The 19146-nt window shown below is 45.0% G+C and overlaps 2 protein-coding genes across 2 annotated transcripts; one reads left to right on the top strand and one right to left on the bottom strand.

Moving 5' to 3' along the window:
• The first annotated feature begins 6533 nt into the window (after positions 1-6533).
• LOC134188497 (uncharacterized) lies at positions 6534-7678 on the top strand. The gene is made up of 2 exons (XM_062656660.1): positions 6534-6779; positions 6872-7678. The coding sequence occupies exons 1-2, from the start codon at positions 6534-6536 to the stop codon at positions 7676-7678; spliced, it is 1053 nt and encodes a 350-aa protein (XP_062512644.1).
• A 6498-nt stretch (positions 7679-14176) lies between these two features.
• On the bottom strand, positions 14177-18292 carry LOC134188496 (uncharacterized protein K02A2.6-like). The gene has a single exon (XM_062656658.1). The coding sequence runs from the start codon at positions 18224-18226 to the stop codon at positions 14177-14179; it is 4050 nt and encodes a 1349-aa protein (XP_062512642.1). The 5' UTR covers positions 18227-18292.
• Positions 18293-19146: the final 854 nt, after the last annotated feature.

Here is a 19146-nt window from a genome sequence, read left to right as displayed (position 1 = left end):
CGAGCTTATATATAGATTATTTATTTGTCTAACAGAGTAAAATTTGTTAGCGGTCATGACAGAGAATATCACACAAACGTGCTCAGAGAGCACACCTCTATCACCAGGAACAAAACGACGCTATCTACGCATGCACTGCTTTTATATTTGACACGTGCATGTGGGATTTCCACCAAATTTCCCAAGTTTTGCGGTGGAACTTTCCAGATTTCCCCACGTTTCCCTAGTTTTTCCCAGATTTCCCCAGTTTCCCCAAAATCCGCCACTCTTTCCGGGAATTCCCCAGTTTTCCCAAGTGCGCAATATTAGACAAATGACTCTATAGATATAGACTGTAAAAGTATGTACAGTTGGCGTCAAAACTAATGACACATTTCCGGTTTACTTGTACTATTTTTGGAAAGTTTTCTAGTGTTTCGCTATTTATTAAGAAACCGCGCCAATTGTTTCTCAAGCAGCTGAAAAGCAGTCGCAAAAGCTAGTCCATAGTATGCGCATCAGCGGAGAGATCTTTTCCATCATGAAACGAGTCATGAAAGACAACGCCGCGATAGCCTGTTATGATAACGCTCCAGTATTAGAAAACTATCTCTAGGATCTGCCAACTTTTACATGTGCTCACTCTACTGTTTACTGAAGTCTCCAAAGATTGGACATTGAAGAAGGAATTCAACGCAGAGCTTCCCGTTGAAGACCAAAGAACTAGCAGAAAACCGTCGAACAGCTTCAATTAGTGAACATGACGCAACCAGGAACAACAAATCAGCAAAAAAATTGCACATCAGCTTGCAGCGCAAGAAGTTGTCGTCATGCAGTTCTTCCAATAGCAAAAGAGAACTTCATTTTGCAAGTATTGCTACACGATGCCTTAGAATTAAAATTCCGCTACTAGTGAAGCTAGGAAAACGAGATTCCAAGCGCCATGGTTTCTGGATTAGCCGGATAGCTCACCAGATCTTGCACGAAATAGCAAACTTCTGGGCGGTCATCAAGCGGCGTGTTGAGCTTCCTAGGTCTCAAAACGTTTATGAACTGGACGACGCAATCCAGATGGAGTGGCACTTGCTCACGCCTTGTGATCTGTTGCCGTAAACTGAACTGAACGCACGCCTAGCCGAATTCGCCTTTGTCTAGAGCTACGCGAGTGAGGGAAATGCTATCAAAAAATGAAAGGAGGACACAAACTATTGATGCGCACTTGTCAGTTTCCAAAAGCCTAGCAAACCTACGGGCATACACAATAGTCCTCTTTAGTCTCGCGTAGCCAGCCCCGCCCCTTTTCTATTTTCGGTAGGCGGGGAAGGTTTGGTGCAGTTGCTTTGATGTCTTCGTGTTGCCGCTTGTACGATAAACGGTCAACTATAGAGCGGATGTGCCTGGCACTGAGGGAGTACTTATCTCTTATGCAAACTGGCTGGAATTTCCTTCTCTTCGTCTTCTTGCGAATTGTGTTGTCATGTGAGCGACGCAGTCATGTCTCTGCGAATGTGTAACTTCTATGTGTACTTACACAGCACTCAGGGCGTAATGGACGCAGGCAAGTCTGCACGTACATAACCTTGGAACATCAGTTGCTTTCATTTGCTCTGTATCCGTTACCAACCTTTGTATGTACGTATATGTGCCTGAATACTGACGTAACAGTGACAGCAAGAATCGAACGTCTTCACACTGCAACGTCAATTGTTTCCATGGCCACCGACTACGCAGTGAGCGCGCTCTGTGTGTCTGGTCGACCTCTAGCTAGCACGAGACGACAAAACATGAGCATAAGAACACACACAACAGCTCGGGCAGACAGGCCAAACAGGGCGACTGAACGGAGACAAGGCGACTGATCGACACTCGTAAGTTACGTCTAGGCTGTCGTCGACGCCCTGAGTGCTGTGTATATACACATAGAAGTTACACATTCGCAGAGACATGACTACGTCGCTCACATAACAACACAATTCGCAAGAAGACGAAGAGAAGGAAATTCCAGCCAGTTTGCATAAGATATAAGTACCCACTCAGTGCCAACCACATCAAATAGGAAGAAGCCGGCCTATCCATCAATAATTTTTCAAGTAATTTAGTAAAGGCTGACAACCCGATTGACCGGAGAATGGAATCTCCGGCAGCTCTGCTACCTAACGACCGATTTGCACGCACTCCGTACTTCCTCCACTTTGTGCTCAGGTTATTCTAGCTAACTACGAAATGCTAACACGAAGGCATCAAAGCAACTGCACCAGACCCTCCCCGCCTACCGAAAATAGAAAAGGGGAGGGGCTGGCTACGCGAGACTAAGTCGTCTTCTATCTAAAAATCGTTGGTGACATGAAAACGGATGCGTTTCTGCTCACGCTACCCATGACCACGCCTCCAAGCGTAAATGTGTCAATAGTTTTGACGCGGACTGTATATACCATCGAGCACATATGGCTAATAGGTAGTTGCGTCTCGGGCACCGAGTGGGGGTTCGCGCCCTCGACGAGGGAAGATAGTAGATAGACACAACATACACATACTTTAGACTCATGAACGGTAGATAGCAAGTGGAAGAGTGAAATAAATGGCGTAGAACCATCTCCAACGCAGGGATATACTAACGCAGGAACAAAAGTATTAGCGCATTGAGAAAAGTGCGTCAGAAACGAGTTGTCTATATATACAGCATTGGATTTCTAGCAGCATTACAGAGGGTGTGCCAGAACCGGTAGTCTATATACTACTAACATTCATATGTAAGGGCCTGTCATTATTAAGCGTGTGTGGCAAAATTTGCAGAGAATAGCAAAGTTAACAATATAGCTCCTACAAATCTGCTCTAGCAAACTTTCGAGCCCCCATTGTTAAAGAAAGAAGCCGGCCTATTCATTAATAATTTTTCAAGTAATTTAATAAAGGTTGACTACCCGATTGACCGAAGAATGGAATCTCCGGCGGCTCTGCTACCTAACGACCGATTTGCATGCACTCCGTACTTCCTCCACTTTGTGCTCAGGTTATTCTAGCTATCGACGAAATGCTAAAATTGGTCAACGCCGAAACAAGTATTCTAGGTTCTATTGTCACCGAGATGCCATTGAATTTGACGATCACAGTGAGCCTTGAAACAGGTTTGGCGAGGACTGTAACAGTGTTTCCTCTCCTTTTAATACCCACACTGACGGCACCCACTCCCGCTTACTTGTAACTTGAAATCGATACTATATTTACTTTTATGTCTACACAAACAGCATGTGAGAAGAGAAAAAATCAGGAAACAGTCGTGGATATGCAAGTGGAATGAGGCGTGGTTTGCATTCTAATTTATTATAGCCTTCCCAAACTTAGAGACCACGCTAAGCGGGTGAGTAACCGAGTGTCCCATTTTAAAAATCCCGTTGAAGATAAAAAAAATGTAAGCAAGGATTCCGTTTCAAACCAAGGATTCCGTTTCAAAAACCTCGTGGATTATTGATCATGTTAGGTACTGTAGTATCCGGATGAAGCCATTTCGACAGTCTCGTTGCACCCCGCGTTTCTTCGAAGACGTCCTGCCGTTGCGGAAAGCAGGTGTATCAAACCTGGCATATATTCGACAGGAATTCAGTTAGGAAAATATATGTCCGAGCAGCAGCAACTTGGAAGTCACGTGCAGTTACATACTCACCCGGATAATCCGTTCCCCGTGTATTACACGCACGCGCGCGCGCGCGCACACACACACACACACACACACACACACACACACACACACACACACACACACACACACACACACACACACACACACACACACACACACACACACACACACACACACACACACACACACACACACACACACAGTCACAAATCATCCGACTCTCGCCGCTTCGACCGTCCCGTTGGGTGCCGTCATTTCGAAGACGTTGTGGCGTTGCGAGGAATAGGCGTGTATCGAACATGGCAGGAATTCGATTCGTCTACATGGGCAAACGAAGTGGAGGCGTTTTTTCAAGACACGGATAACGCAAAAGTATCTTGCGTCTTTCGACGTCACCCGCTCAAACGACAAGCTCTGCGCGTATCGTGCGACGTCAGGAACAGACAGTTTAAAGTTGGTGGAGATTCGATAAGCCGGTACAGAGATATTCGCCCACGAGCGGAGGCGGATTTCATCGGCAGGAAATCACGTCGTCTTAGCGGAAGAATGACAATTAATTAACGTTAGTGACTAGTCCAGGCTGCCTTATTAATTGCCTTAAGCGTGTCTTATTACCACACTGTTTACCTGTTGCTATGGCAGCGGTCTATTCAGGCATTAAAATACCGTAGCAACGGTACACTGTGATTGACAACGTACTATATTATACAGTTCAAATTAAAATGTACTTATTTTGAGTTCTCAACGGTGCAACGTTAAGTTGGACTGAAAATCGCCGAAGACTATTTCCGGTTCTCTGGCTGCCGGGGCTGAAAACTACCCACGTCGTAGATGTAACAACTAATCTGAATGGCTGCATTCGACCCTGAAATGCTGCACTAGGTCTTCCAGACGAACGCACTGTTACGTTGACCAATTTCTCCAAATCGAAGTCTGTAAACTCTAGATATGTTGGCTGCGTTGGCAAAGCACATACTTTCCACACTTCTCTTGTCCACACGGAATACGGTTTGGGATATTCTGGAGAAGTCATGTGATCTAAGCATGTGCAAGTCTCTGCAATATTATTAAGCAAAGTGAAAAACATGACATTTTTTACTTACCAATACACTTAAAAGACGCAGTAAATGTCAAGTTAGAAGCTCCGTAATCGTTGCTATGTCTAACAAAAAGAGATCTACTACAGGACACGACGACATGGATTTCTCCAGATACAGAAAGTCTGACAATAATGGGTCCCGACGAGTTCCTATCGCGAAAAGTAACGAAGTCGCGCCGGTGTCCATTCTGTATGACCAACTTGACCATCAGTTTGAAACCGATATTGCCATGAAGTTGCCACTGCCAGTCGCGGTTCGATTCATTGTTCAAAAGTAGAAACGTCCCGTTTAAGCCAAACAAATCTAATGGATTTTCATCGCAAGCATCTACAGCAAACAGACGAACTGCAAAAATGGCTACACCAAACACAAACACTATAGACTATCTACATATAACGGTGACATCCCAAGGTAACGGTCAACAAGTAGACGACTCTTTTCAACTCCTGGAATGCATGCACAACTAGCGTATAATTAGTTTCTACCAAATTACCGCTAGATATCAAACGATAACGAGGTTTTGATCTCTTGTAGTATCAACAAATGTGCGACTCAACTAAATCCTATACTGTCAAAAAACTTTATTATAATAACCTAAATGTAAACCAATTTAATAAGGGCGTAGCTAGCATTAGTTTCCTGTTGGACGGAAACTACCTAAACCTATAGGTGATCGGCTTACTAATTTTTAATTTGCTGAACTGCCACGTTCTTTCAGCCAAATTTCTGAAGCTGCCCAAACCTGAAATAGCTCTTCTCTAGATTTAAGCAAAGTCTGATCTGTCTGTCTGTCTGTAACATCAATCACGCCAAAAAGTGCCAAGCCAATCGTCATAAAACTGTGCATAAAGACTGCGTTGCCCACCACAATGCAAACTAACGCTTCGGTATTAAGACGGTCCCCTCTCGAGAAGTCGACCCCCACTTGAAATCTCGAGAGGACGTGACCGCGGTGCGAATTCACATTTTGACATATCCGATCCCCAAGCACAAGCCACATAGGAGATGTGTTGTGTGTGTGTGTGTGTGTGTGTGTGTGTGTGTGTGTGTGTGTGTGTGTGTGTGTGTGTGTGTGTGTGTGTGTGTGTGTGTGTGTGTGTGTGTGTGTGTGTGTGTAAATAAGTACCTGGTATCTGACTGGGGTGGACAAGACCACTGGCTTGGCAGTAACATGAGGCAGCAGATACGGGTACGTGTAGGCCTTTATGTCGAGTCCCAGAGCTACGCCATATTCAGTGCCCCTGGATGACTCTGGCCAAGCTCTAGGTGGATTGTAGCACTGGACCTGTCTTCATGTAGCACATGCAGGCCCGGTCTCTAGGGGCAGGGCCGCTATCTCCGTAACTGACACTTTGGTCGATGTCAAATCATGTGGAGGGAATAGCATTTGTCCATTTGTGTGTGCGTGTGTGTGTGCGTGTGTGTGTGTGTGTGTGTGTGTGTGTGTGCGTGTGTGTGTGTGTGTGTGTGTGTGTGTGTGTGTGTGTGTGTGTGTGTGTGTGTGTGTGTGTGTGGATGTGTGTGTGTGTGTGTGTGTGTGTGTGTGTGTGTGTGTGTGTGTGTGTGTGTGTGTGTGTGTGGATGTGCGTGTGTGTGTGTGTGTGTGTGTGTGTGTGTGTGTGTGTGTGTGTGTGTGTGTGTGTGTGTGTGTGTGTGTGTGTGTGTGTGTGTGTGTGTGTGTGTTGACACCCGCTGACAGTTATCGTGAGGAGCAGTCCAGATACTGGCAGTGGTTTTACTTCTCTTGGTTTTGCAATCGGGAAGGAAGTTATTCATTTTTGCACAAGAGGTTGGCAAATTACCTTGGTCATTTCAAGATGGGCAAACGAGAGCAGAAGAAAGGTCGAAGGAACTTGACTGTATGTACATGGAACATACAAACTTTAGTTGAAAACTTTGAGACAAAATGGTTTGGGAAAGACGTCTGGCGAGTGGTAGAAGGGTTCACTCTTTTAAACTTCAGTAGACCTCTCCCGGTTAATGGTGAAGTCGTAGTGCGTAATGAAGGTGTGGGAATTATACTAGATCCTCAAGCTACAGCAGCTTGGAGGGATGCGGGAGAGGTATGTAAAGCGGTTAATTCCAGGCTTGGGAGTTCCAGGGAGACATCTGATACGTTCTTGTCTGTAGTTTGTGCTTATGCTCCTACTGCTAGGGCTCCTCCAGGTATAAAGGTATAAAGGCTAAGTATTTTTCAGACTTACAAGACACTGGACCAGATACCACAAACCACATCCTTGTGGTTTTGGGTGACTTTAATGCTAGAGTGGGAGTGTTGGGGCAGAGTGATGATTTGTGGCATAAGGTGATAGGAAAGCATGGACTTGATGAGGGGAACCTGGCAGGGGAGAATATTTTGCAGTTCTGCACAGCCAACCAACTAACAGTGATGAACAACTGGTTCCAAAAGAAGAACATTTATTATGGCACATGGATGCACCCAGTAACTAAGAAACATCACATGATTGATCTCATTGTCATGAGGGCAACAGGGAGAGTTTCTTGTAGGGATTTTAAGGTGATGAGAGGGGCCAATTGCTGGACTGACCATAAGATGATCAGAGCTAAATTCAGAGTACGTTTTCCACGAGTTTGTGCAACAAAGGACAAGATTGCTTTTGCTGTTCATGAGCTGTCTTTAAAGGCAAAAAAGGATGAGTATAGAGATAAGTTGGAAGATAAACTTCGGGTCAACACGCACTCCTTGGAGACATCCACAGAAGACAATTGGACAACTGTGAAGTTATCCACTACAGCAGCAGCGGAGGAATCTGTGGGTAGAGAAAGAAGGAACCAACCAGAGTGGTTTGAGGAAAACACTGAAGTTTTGACGCCATTGATTGTAGCTAAGAATAAGGCTTATACTGTATATCTCACAAAAAACACCCAAACTAAGAAAAAAGAGTTTAGAAAACATCAAAGAATTGTGAAGAAAGCAGTAGATAAAGCCAAAGAGGAATAGGTATGTCGAGTGGCAACACAAGAGAAGAAGCTGTAAAAGATGACCGGACTAGATGGAAGTGTATCCGAAAGCTACAACAAGCACATGCTGGTCGTAAACCAATCAGACATAGAGCAATCATGAAGGACAATGGCGAGCTAACACAAGGTCCACTGAAAGTGTTATCTCGCTGGCATCAACACTTTTGCAGACTGTTGAACGTGGACAGTGAGTTTAGTAAAGAAGTACTGGAGAGCATGACAACTATACCACCTTTTGCAGAACTGGATGAAGCTCCTAGTGAAGAAGAGTTGGTGAGTGCACTCTCCAAATTGAAAAAAGGCAAAGCTGGAGGCAAGACCGGTATTGTACCTGAACTGGTCAGCTGTGGTGGCGCACAACTCTTGGATAGATTACTATGGCTGATAAAGGACGTATGGAAAGAAGGTAGAGTAGTGGGAGACTGGAAAGATGCAGTAGTTGTTCCTATTCCAAAAAAAGGAAATCTCCAAATGAGTGATAACTGGCGGGGTATTAGTCTACTTGATGTCATAGGGAAGGCATTCGCTAGAATCATTCAAGAACGACTACAGACTATTGCAGAGTTATCTTGCCAGAATCCCAGTGCGGTTTTAGAAAGGAAAGAGGATGTGTAGACATGATTTTTGTGGCTAGACAACTGATGGGAAAGGCTATTGAGCATGGTGAAGCACTCTTCGTCCTGTTTGTAGATCTAAAGAAAGCTTATGACTCAGTACCTCGTCAAGCCTTATGGAGAGTGTTGAAGAAATGTGATGTGCCCACAGTAATGCTCAGCATTATTCAGTCGTGTCATCAGGGTATGAGAGCAGAGGTCAGAGTGGGATCAGATCTATCTGATGCATTTGATGTGAAAAAATGATCTTAGACAAGGGTGCATTTTGGCTCCTATATTATTCAACATCTATTTCAATGCTATGGTAACATGTTGGCGAGATGAGTGTGCAGAGGCTGGAATTGATGTACTGTTCAAACATGGCAGAAAGCTGGTTGGAGATAGAAGTTGAAATTCGAGGCTGCAAGTAGTGAGGGTGACTGCGTCACAGTTTGCAGATGATGTGGCTCTGTATTCCAGTTCTCGTGAGGACTATGAAATGGCATCTAGAAAGTTTGTTGATATGGCAAGAAAATGGGGGTTGACTGTTAACACTCAGAAGACAAAATGAATAGTAATAGGGACAGCAATTGATGACAGGGATGTGGCTTCGGTACAAGTTGATGGAGGGGAAATTGAGATGGTGGATTGCTTTACGTACTTGGGGTCTAATTCATCAATAGATGGAGATGTCACACTAAATGTTACCAGTAGAATCTAAGAGGCTTCCAAAGCTTTTGGAGCTTTAAGAGGTCCAATTTTCAACAATTCTAACTTGTCAGTGGCTACCAAGAGAGCAGTCTACAGAGCAGTGGTTTTTGCAATGGTATTGTATGGATCTGAAACTTGGGTGCTAAAAGCTCAACACACAAAAAGGCTAAATTTCTTTCACAATCGTTGTGTGAGAACCATACTTGGAGTCAACAGATTTGAGCAATGGCAGGAGAGGTTGACAACACGAGCTTTAGCTGAAATTTTGGCATACATTGGACAATCCCTGACATCATAATGGAGCAGCGATTGAAGTGGCTGGGTCATGTGGGTAGAATGAATGAGGAACGACTTCCAAAGAAACTGATGTTTTGGGGAATTGAGGAAGACAAGACCTTGCCATGGAATAAGAAAGAGATGGAGAGATCTAGTTAGTCAAAATCTACAATTAGTAGATACCAAAAATATCTGGTACCAGAGATGCCAAGACCGGAATGGGTGGTTCAGTCTTTGTCAAAGTGGTGTTGAGAAGGTAGTCACAAATCGTGGGAAAAGCAGATGTGCAGCGAATGTACGATTCCAAGGAGAAAGTTTCTTATGTGAATGTAGAAGATCCTGTAGACGACACGGCGACCTCTCAAGACACAGGCGGTTTTGTCCTAGTAATTTGCCAGTTGCCCAGGAGCACAATCCAAGGGCCCCGCAATCATAGTTTCCTTTACTATGGGCGGCTTCAAGGTTCAAGGTGTGTGTGTGTGTGTGATTATATTTGGATCATTTGGTGTCAGGAGTTTGTATTTTCTCCGCCCAATAACTAAATTGTATTATAGAAATTGTGGTAATTACCTTTCCCGGGTCAAGAACGGAATAATGAGCTAGTGTTCAATAAACGTAAAATCCCAGAGCAGTAAATGCGAAAAGGTAACCGAACTAAAAACACGTATGTAGAGTAGTGTAGTAGACTGTTTACACTGGTGATACTACGTTCGTCACTGGTTTTTAGCAGCCAAAGTTGTCTGTACGTGGCTAGTAAGTAGTTGTGCACGAGTGTGAGCGCTCATTAGCATATGGGCAGATAAAGTAAGCATTGCGGTCCAGGATGGGTGGGCATTGACAAGTCAGGGAATGAGAAAGGCGGGGAGAGAAACAAAAGGTTGAGCCTAATTTTTCTGCTAGAGATAAACTTTTGTAATCATTAGTTATGCCCCTAAACTATAACATAGAATCCCTAAAGCGACCTGAAGAGTTCCAACAGAAGAATGTGGAGGTGCTAAGAGTTGCAGAAATGCATCTAATTCAACTTATTAGGTAAAACATGTAAGTGTATTTCTTACAAACGAAAACTTGCGCAATGTCACTTGCGTATTTAAGCCAAGTGCGAATCCAGGATTTTGAAAAGGTGAGGAGAGGCCCCAACCATGCACACAGCAAAACCAAACCCGCCCAGTTTTGTAATACCTTACTTCAGACATCTCTCAGCTGAAGCCTTACGCCTCGCTCCACGGGCAGATTCTATCAGACTAAGAGAATTATATTTTTGATACCAAATCTGTCATCAGGATTGTGTATATCGCAGGTTATGGCACATTGTTTTGCAATCTGGCAAGTTGACAGCAAATGGCAACAAGGGAAGGCCTGGACCGTTGGACCCTCTCCCTGGATTCACCAATGTAAGCTGATGACTCAAAAACCAACGCTTACGCTTGAAAAAACTGTTAACGCAGACTGTTGCCGGTTGCTGGTCTGCTCCAAATTTTCTAGAAGACTCATCTTTAGATCATGCTTTCTGCAGTTCGAAGCCCAAGAAAGGTTAGAAGGCATCAGAAATCATAATGAAGTCACTTTCAAAGAAAGGACGACGAGGAACAAGAGCGAAATCAGAATGCAAGTCGTCATACGTTGTATAAACATTTTATGGTGACATGAGAGGTACTCACTTTATGACTCCTGTAAAGATTTATGAACGAAAACTGAGACTTTCAAACCGAAACAGACATCCAAAAGCGGAGCAGGTCACACACCTCATGCGGAGCTATGCAACCAGACTCGAATGAACGCACAAGCGCCCATCCACAGACACACACACAAACGCTCGCATGCGCGCGCGCGCGCACGCACACACACACACACACACACACACACACACACACACACACAAACGCACACGCGCGCACACACACACACACACACACACACACACACACACGCGCGCACAAACACGCACACACGCGCACACATGCGCACACACGCGCACACACACGCACACACACACACACGCACGCACGCACGCACGCACGAACGCACGCACGCAAGCACGCACGCACGAGAGCGCGCGCACACACACACACACACACACACACACACACACACACACACACACACTGAGCCACAGACACCGTCACCGCCACCACCACCGCCACACCATACGCAAAACACACGAAGATCTGTGAGAATCTTACCCACGCTTTTAGTTACAGTGGGCGTAACCGTTCCACAATAACATTCTACTCTTGTATGATTGCTAGGAACTCTCCGACATCTGCAATGGTTTCCCTTCGTACTGCAATCGGCAGGTGGATGAGACGTGAGCAAACCGTCCATGCAGTCAGCTGGCCTGACTGTACGACACTGGTAATCGGCCGTGTACCTATCGTCGTACACATACTGTGAGTTGGTGCACTCACTCTCTGGATGACACACCATATTGCTAGTGCTCGTGCAGTTAGTGATGACTTTCACACCCGGAAGACAAGAACGACAGATTTCGCACCGTCCCTGTTCATTTAGAAAAGAATGATCAGGACAAGTGATAGCTGTGAGAACAACTCTGTTGATAACAAATATAAACCAGACTGACGACCGCAGTTTATCGTTTCCCACCATAATTTCCAGCAATACAGGGGCACTGAATCTAGAGTCAGTCTCACGTGCTCTACACACACCCACTATGGTAAATGGACATACCTATAACACCAAGCATCCGTCGCCAGACTTCTATAAAAATTAATTGGACAATCTACTAATTGTTGCAATATCATTGAAGGATTCCAATGGTCTGTAAGCGTGTCACACCCATGTATTACCTAAACATGCAAACGTGCAACTATTAATTTAATACAATAATCACTTTTAAATAAAACACAAACTATGTCATATACATAGCGTATTCAGGTATATAATTCTTAGATTAAAAATTGTTTATTAACACCCATAAAGATTTAGTGGATCACACAACAGTGACAAGTAGTCAGAAAAACACGTTTCTAAAATTTAATATCTAGAAGAAAAGTAGCGTACACAGCCAATCAGTCAGCCAGCTCCTATAGATATTGCCACTTTAAAATTAAGTATTAGAGGCACCCATCACACAAAACTCTGTTTCGAAATGTGTCAACCATTTATGCAAATAGTAGATTCAAAAATAGATGATAAAAACAGAATACGCTGAAGATCAACAAACTACTGGATAGGACCCTATACACATGTGCTTCTCTCCGCTTTCTTAATTAAGGTGTGAACAAGGTGTCCCAAACAACAGCTAGAAAAAATAGAAATAAAATATCAATAGTCTACAATATAATCACCAAAATAAGATATGCCAACACACTTTTTCAGAAAAATCGCTAAACTAAATTCCCGCCAATAGTTCATCTTTAATATGGCTAATAGCCACAAATACAATTTTATAAATCCACACAATAGTTCACTACCAGTTACACGTAGTGAACCAATGCCATTAATTCAAAGTCTTTTCTGATAATATTGTATATTACTAGCTCACCATCCCGTTCTCTGCACTGGCAGATTAGATATAGTTGTTGGTAAATTGATTTATCGTTGTATGCATTCTTAGATTATATCTCATTCACAGAATTAGCAGCCACAGACAGAATTCTCCTAAAGTTAATTAATTTAACGTTGAATGCAAATTTATGTTGTTGCATGACTATCCCATTCTGACAATTCATCACTACTAAACATATCTCGTTCATATGCATTTTTTACTCCGTTCTGAAAAGTAAAGTAGTAGGCCGGACGAAATAAAAAATTTCGTTACGACCTATATCCGGTTCAAAGATATGAGAAATTAGCAAGGGTCCAGTATCCCAATGTACCATGGGTATGCAAATTTATTTGAGGCTATAGCGCCAAACATTTTGGGCGTGTCTCTCCTCTTCAAGCATGCAGAACTCGAACAAGTTACTAAACAGTCCGCTTAATTAACGTTAGAGTAGTATATATGTTAAAGACGACGATGACTATCTTTTTTAATACACATCATCATTTCAGTATGGTAGAACGAGAAGACGTGGTGAAGTGCGGATGCCCATCAATTGTTATGATGTTTGCTACGTTATCCGGCAATGGCAGAGTCCAAGAAGACCGCATCAAATAGGCAGAAGCCGGCCTATCCATTAATAATTTTTCAAGTAATTTAAAAGTTGACAACCTGATTGACCGGAGAATGGAATCTCCGGCGGCTCCGCTACCTAACGACCGGTTTGCATGCACTCCGTACTTCCTCCACTTCGAGCTCAGGTTATTCTGGCTAACTACGAACTGCTAAAATTGGTCAACGCCAAAACTAGTATTCTAGGTTCTATTGTCACCGAGATGCCATTAAATTTGACGATCACAGTGAGCCTTGAAAACAGTTTTGGCGGGGACTGTAAGTGTTTCCTCTCCTTTTAACTAATAACCACATTGACGACGCCCATTCCAGCTCACTTGTAACTTGAAATCGATACTACATTTACTTTTATGTCTACACAAAGTGCATGTGAGAGAGAAGAGAAAAAATCAGGAAATAGTCGTGGATTTGCAAGTGGAAAGGGGTGTGGTTTTCATTCTAATTTATGACAGCCTCCCCAAACTTAAGGAACACACTAAGTGGGTAAGTAACCGAGTGCCCCGTTTTAAAAAATCCCGTTGAAGACAAACAATTTACCCAAGGATTCCGTTTCAAAAAATCTCCTAGATTATTGATCATGTTAGGTGTTGTGTACTCACGGTAATACTCTGTTAGACTTCCAGTCTCACGTCCGTTGCACAAGTACAGTACCCGGCTACACAACTGCTGTTCCCCGGATAAGCCGGGCCACTACTCTACACCCCCTGTGCTATTCTGAAACAACGCAACCCAACAGCGCTAAAACTAGTGCTAAAACAACCAATCACTTTGCATAGTCCGTAACATATTCTGCCAAGCGAGCGGGTGGTAGTACTCTCCGCCCTGACCTGGTACATGTGGCATTTCCTCCTTCTGGTACTGGTGTGGGTGGCTCTGGTATCTGACATTCTTTAGGAGCTTCCTGTCTGCTGTCCATTTCTTGTTGTGTCTGTGTTTCCCCCTCTTGCCCAGTTAATGGCTGAGGCAACGCTACCTCTTCTGTCTTTGAACCTGTATCCTTGCTAGGGACTCCCTCAGGATGTGGCCCTGATCTCATTTGGTCCGCGTGTAACCTGTGTGATCTGGTAGGCGTTGCCACTCTGTAGGACACCGGTCCAGTTTGCTCCTCGACGGTTCCGACAAGCCACTTGGGGCCCAGATGGTAATTTCTAAACCAGATCGCTTGTCCTTTGGCAAAACCCTTTGGCGGACGATATTCGTTTTGTATCAGTTTGCTGTTGACTTCCCGTTCCACACTTGGTTTAACCAAGTCCAGTCTTGACTTGATGTTTCTACCCAACAAAAGCTGAGCCGGACTCTGTCCCGTAGTGGCCTGAGGGGAGTTCCGATATGAAAGCAAAAACCTATCCAGTTTGTGTTGTGCTGTTCTCTCCCTTTTCTCTGCTTTCATGGCTCTCTTGAATGATTGCACCAAACGCTCCGCCTGACCATTCGTCGCGGGATGATATGGTGCCCCCGTGACATGTCGAATACCATTCTTGCACATGAACATTCTGAAACACTCTGATGTAAACTGTGGACCGTTATCTGATATTACTTGGTCAGGTAGGCCCAACCGAGCAAACAATGTCCGCAAAGTTGCCACTGTCTCCTCAGCCACGGTGCTTCTCATGGAAAAAATTTCAGGCCATTTGCTGTATGCATCGATGACCAAAAGATACATCTGTCCGTCGAGGGGTCCTGCAAAATCTACGTGCAGCCTCTGCCAAGGTTTAGCTGGGTACTCCCATCTATGGAGCGGCCCTCTACCAGGTGTCCTCGCATTCTCTTGACATCCTACACAGTGTCGAACCTCTCTTTCAATGTCTCCATCTATGCCCGGCCACCACACGAATGACCGAGCTAAACCCTTCATTTTCACCATCCCGGGATGGCCCTCATGCAAGGTTTCCAACACCCTTGCTCTAAGCTTGGTTGGTACCACCACTCGAGATCCCCACATCAGGACCCCCTGATGTGTAATCAATTCGTTTCTCCTCCTGTTGAACGGGATCAGTTCCTTTTCTGTATCCAGTGACTGCCCTCCTTGCTGCACCATCTCCATGACCTGAGATATGAGGCGGTCTTGTCTGCTTGCCCTTTCAATATCTTTTGCTGTAACCGGCAAGGTATCCACAATGCTATTGTAAAAAATGGCTGTATCATCTGTTCGATCTGGAATCTCGTCATCCACAGGTAGTCGTGATAGTCCATCACAGTTGGCATGTTGCCCTGTTGGCCGGTACTGGATGTCGTATGTAAATGCTCCCAGAAACAAACTCCAGCGTTGTAGTCGAGCTGCAGCGGTGACTGGAATAGCCTTGTCAGGGCTCAAAATAAATTTCAGTGGTTGATGGTCGGTGATCAGTGTAAACCGGTGCCCTTCCAGATACAGTCTGAATTTCTTTACTCCCCAGTAAAGTGCAAGCGCCTCCTTCTCTATTTGCGCATACTGTTTCTCCGCCCCGCTTAGAGAACGGGAAGCATATGCGATGGGTCGTTCGCTACCGTCCGGAAACATGTGTGAAAGGACTGCGCCTAGTCCATAGGATGAACTGTCGCAAGCAAGTGTTACTGGTAACCCAGGATCAAAATGTGTGAGAATCCTATCTTGCAACAACATCTGTTTGACCTTGGTGAAGCTTTTTTCCTGGTCTTCACCCCACTCCCACGGGGCGTCCTTTTTCAACAGGTCATGCAAAGGTGCAAGCTCCGTCGACAGATTTGGCAAGAATCTGGCGTAATATTGGATCATTCCAAGGAAAGACCTCAGCTGTTGAATACTAGATGGTACTGGCATCTGAGTGATGGCTCGTGTCTTCTTTTCCGATGTGTGTAGACCTTTCGCCGATATTATGTGGCCACAATATTCTACGGAATCGCTCAAGAACTTGCACTTCTCTTTGTTAGCCTTCAAGCCATACTCCTCCAGCCGATGAAGAACCATCTCCAAGTTGGTCAAGTGGTCTTCTAGGGTGTGGCCCGTGATGATGATATCGTCCAGGTAGCATCTGGTGCCCGGTATTCCCATCAGAACTTGTTCCATCGTTCGTTGCCATATTGCTGGGGCTGAAGCTACTCCGAACGGTAGGCGCTTGAACCGATACAGGCCCCTATGGGTGTTGATGGTCATTGCCAACTGGGAGTCTTCTTGCAGCTCCATTTGCAAGTAGGCTTGCTTCAGGTCGATGACTGTGAAGTGTTTCCCTCCTCCCAAGCCTGCATAAATCTCCTCAATTCGAGGGAGTGGGTAGGTGTCTATCTCTAGCTGTGGGTTAACGGTCACTTTAAAATCGCCGCAAATCCGAACGTTGCCTCCTTTCTTGACAGGAGTAACTATTGGCGCCGCCCACTCGCTGTGCTGTACCCGTTCTATCACGTCCTCAGACTCCAGCCTATCTAGTTCTTGCTCCACGGCTTTCTTCCTCGCGAAAGCCACCGGTCTTGCCTTCCAAAAACGTGGTGTGCTGTCACTCCGCAACGCTATTCGGGCCTTGATGCCTTTCATGCGCCCCAACCCCAATCCAAACACATTGGGGTGTCGTGCTAGCAGGTCTTCTAGTTCTTGAGTTGCGTTCAGATGGAGGAGTGACCATTGCAGTCGGATGGCTTTCAGCCATTCTCGTCCCAAAAGAGCTGGCCCTTTTCCGGGTAGTACATACAAGGGCAACTGTTGTTTCTGGTGATTATGTTCTACGTTCACTGTGCACACTCCCATTGGTTTGACGGTCTCTCCCGTATACGTGTGCAGCAACAGATCTGTCTCTTTGATGGAGACCTGCTGTCTTAGTTTCCTCTTGTATTCCTCATGACTTATGACTGATACGGCCGCCCCAGTGTCTAATTCCATGACAATGGGTTTCCGTTCAATTTGCACCTGTACCTCCATGGCGTGGTTTCTTCCAAGACTGAACAAGTTGTACAAGTCACTGTCACTCTCACTATGTTCCTCCTTCTCCCATGCTTCCAGGCATTTCATCGCTGGTTTCTTCTTATTTTCCTTCCGAATTGGTCCCTTGTCAGATTGGACTTCTTTTCTTGGACCTGGTTTGGTCCTGCACATCCTTTGTACATGTCCTTGTTTTTGACAACGAAAACATGTAGCTGTTCTAAATCGACACTCTCTGGCTTCATGTGCTCCTCCGCATCGATAACATGTGGTTGATCCCGTTGTCATTTGATGAACCTCAGCCATCCCGACCGTGCCTTCGTGTGGTCGTGGTTGGAGTCCTGCCTCTCCTCTGAGCGTCTCCACATCCCTACTGGCTTGCTCCATTGCCACACAACGTTGTACGGCTTTGTCAAACGTAAGGTCAGTCAACGTCTCTCCTAATAGCGTCCTCAACATCCGATCATCTTTGATACCCGCTATGAATCTGTCTCTGAGACGCTCATTTCTTTGGTCATCGTGGAATTTGCACTTTGCTGCTAGGTGCCTGAGGACTTTGACAAAATCACTCACCGACTCCGTAGATTTACGCACCCTAGTGTCAAATTCATAACGACTCACGAGAGGAGATTGTTCGGGCTTGACGTGGTCCTTTACCACCTGTACGATCTGTTCATATGTGACGCCGCCGTCGCTAGGTGGTGTTGGCGCCAACAGGTCCTTGATCAATTGGAATGTTTCTGTGGGAACATTCGTCAGCAAGATTGCTTTCTTGTGCTGCGCGTTTGACACACCATTAGCCACGAAGAAGAAATCCATCTGTTCCGTATAGCTTGGCCAATCTCCTCCCGGAACGTAGCGACTCGGCTTCCCTAGCAGTGGTCCACGGGGTGCGTCTGCTATCTGTGCTCTGCCGTTGCTGGCTTGTGGTTCTTGATCGACCATCCTCGTCGCCAGTGTTGTGTACTCACGGTAATACTCTGTTAGACTTCCAGTCTCACGTCCGTTGCACAAGTACAGTACCCGGCTACACAACTGCTGTTCCCCGGATAAGCCGGGCCACTACTCTACATTAGGTACTGTAGTATCCCAATGAAGCCATTTGGAAAGTCTCGCTGGACCCCGTGTTTCTTCGAAGACGTCTTGCCGTCAAACCTGGCATCTATTCGACACGAATCCAGTCAGTAAAAATATATGTCCAAGCAGCAACAACTTGGAAGTCACATGCAGTTACACACTCACCCGGATAATCCGTTCCCCGTGTGTGTGTGTGTGTGTGTGTGTGTGTGTGTGTGTGTGTGTGTGTGTGTGTGTGTGTGTGGTGTGTGTGTGTGTGTGTGTGTGTGTGTGTGAATCGCCCTGGTGATGTGATGTTTACCATCCCAACTTTCTGTTTGGACGTCCTGCCTATTTTGACCTTACCATCCGTAACACAGTCCAATTGAAATTTGTTGCCAACAGTGCAAATTCTGCTGGTTCAGCCTACAGCAGCAGGTGAACTTGAAAAAGATCTCAAGTACGAAGAAGCAGTCGCTGACAGTGGTGACTTGTTCTTCCCACTAGCAGTGGAAACGTATGGTTTTTGGACTCCTGCTAGTCTGGATACTATTAAAACTATTGCGTCTAAAGTAGTGACTGCGACTAATATTCCTTTTACACAAGCGTATTCTAATTTAATGCAACAACTGTCTGTTAATTTGTGGAAATTTAATGGTCGCATGATACAAAGTAGATTAATATTAGATGCTGATGTAATTGCTTGGGACTTGCCGGTTTTGTCTGTTAGTAGTTTGTTATAAAATATAATATTATTTCTCTCTCTCTCTCTCTCTCAAAAATATATATCTAGATATACAAAGTCACAA

The sequence above is a fragment of the Corticium candelabrum genome, chromosome 13 (assembly GCF_963422355.1).
Source record: "Corticium candelabrum chromosome 13, ooCorCand1.1, whole genome shotgun sequence".
NCBI lineage: Eukaryota > Metazoa > Porifera > Homoscleromorpha > Homosclerophorida > Plakinidae > Corticium > Corticium candelabrum.
This window is presented reverse-complemented; position numbering and strand designations above follow the sequence as displayed.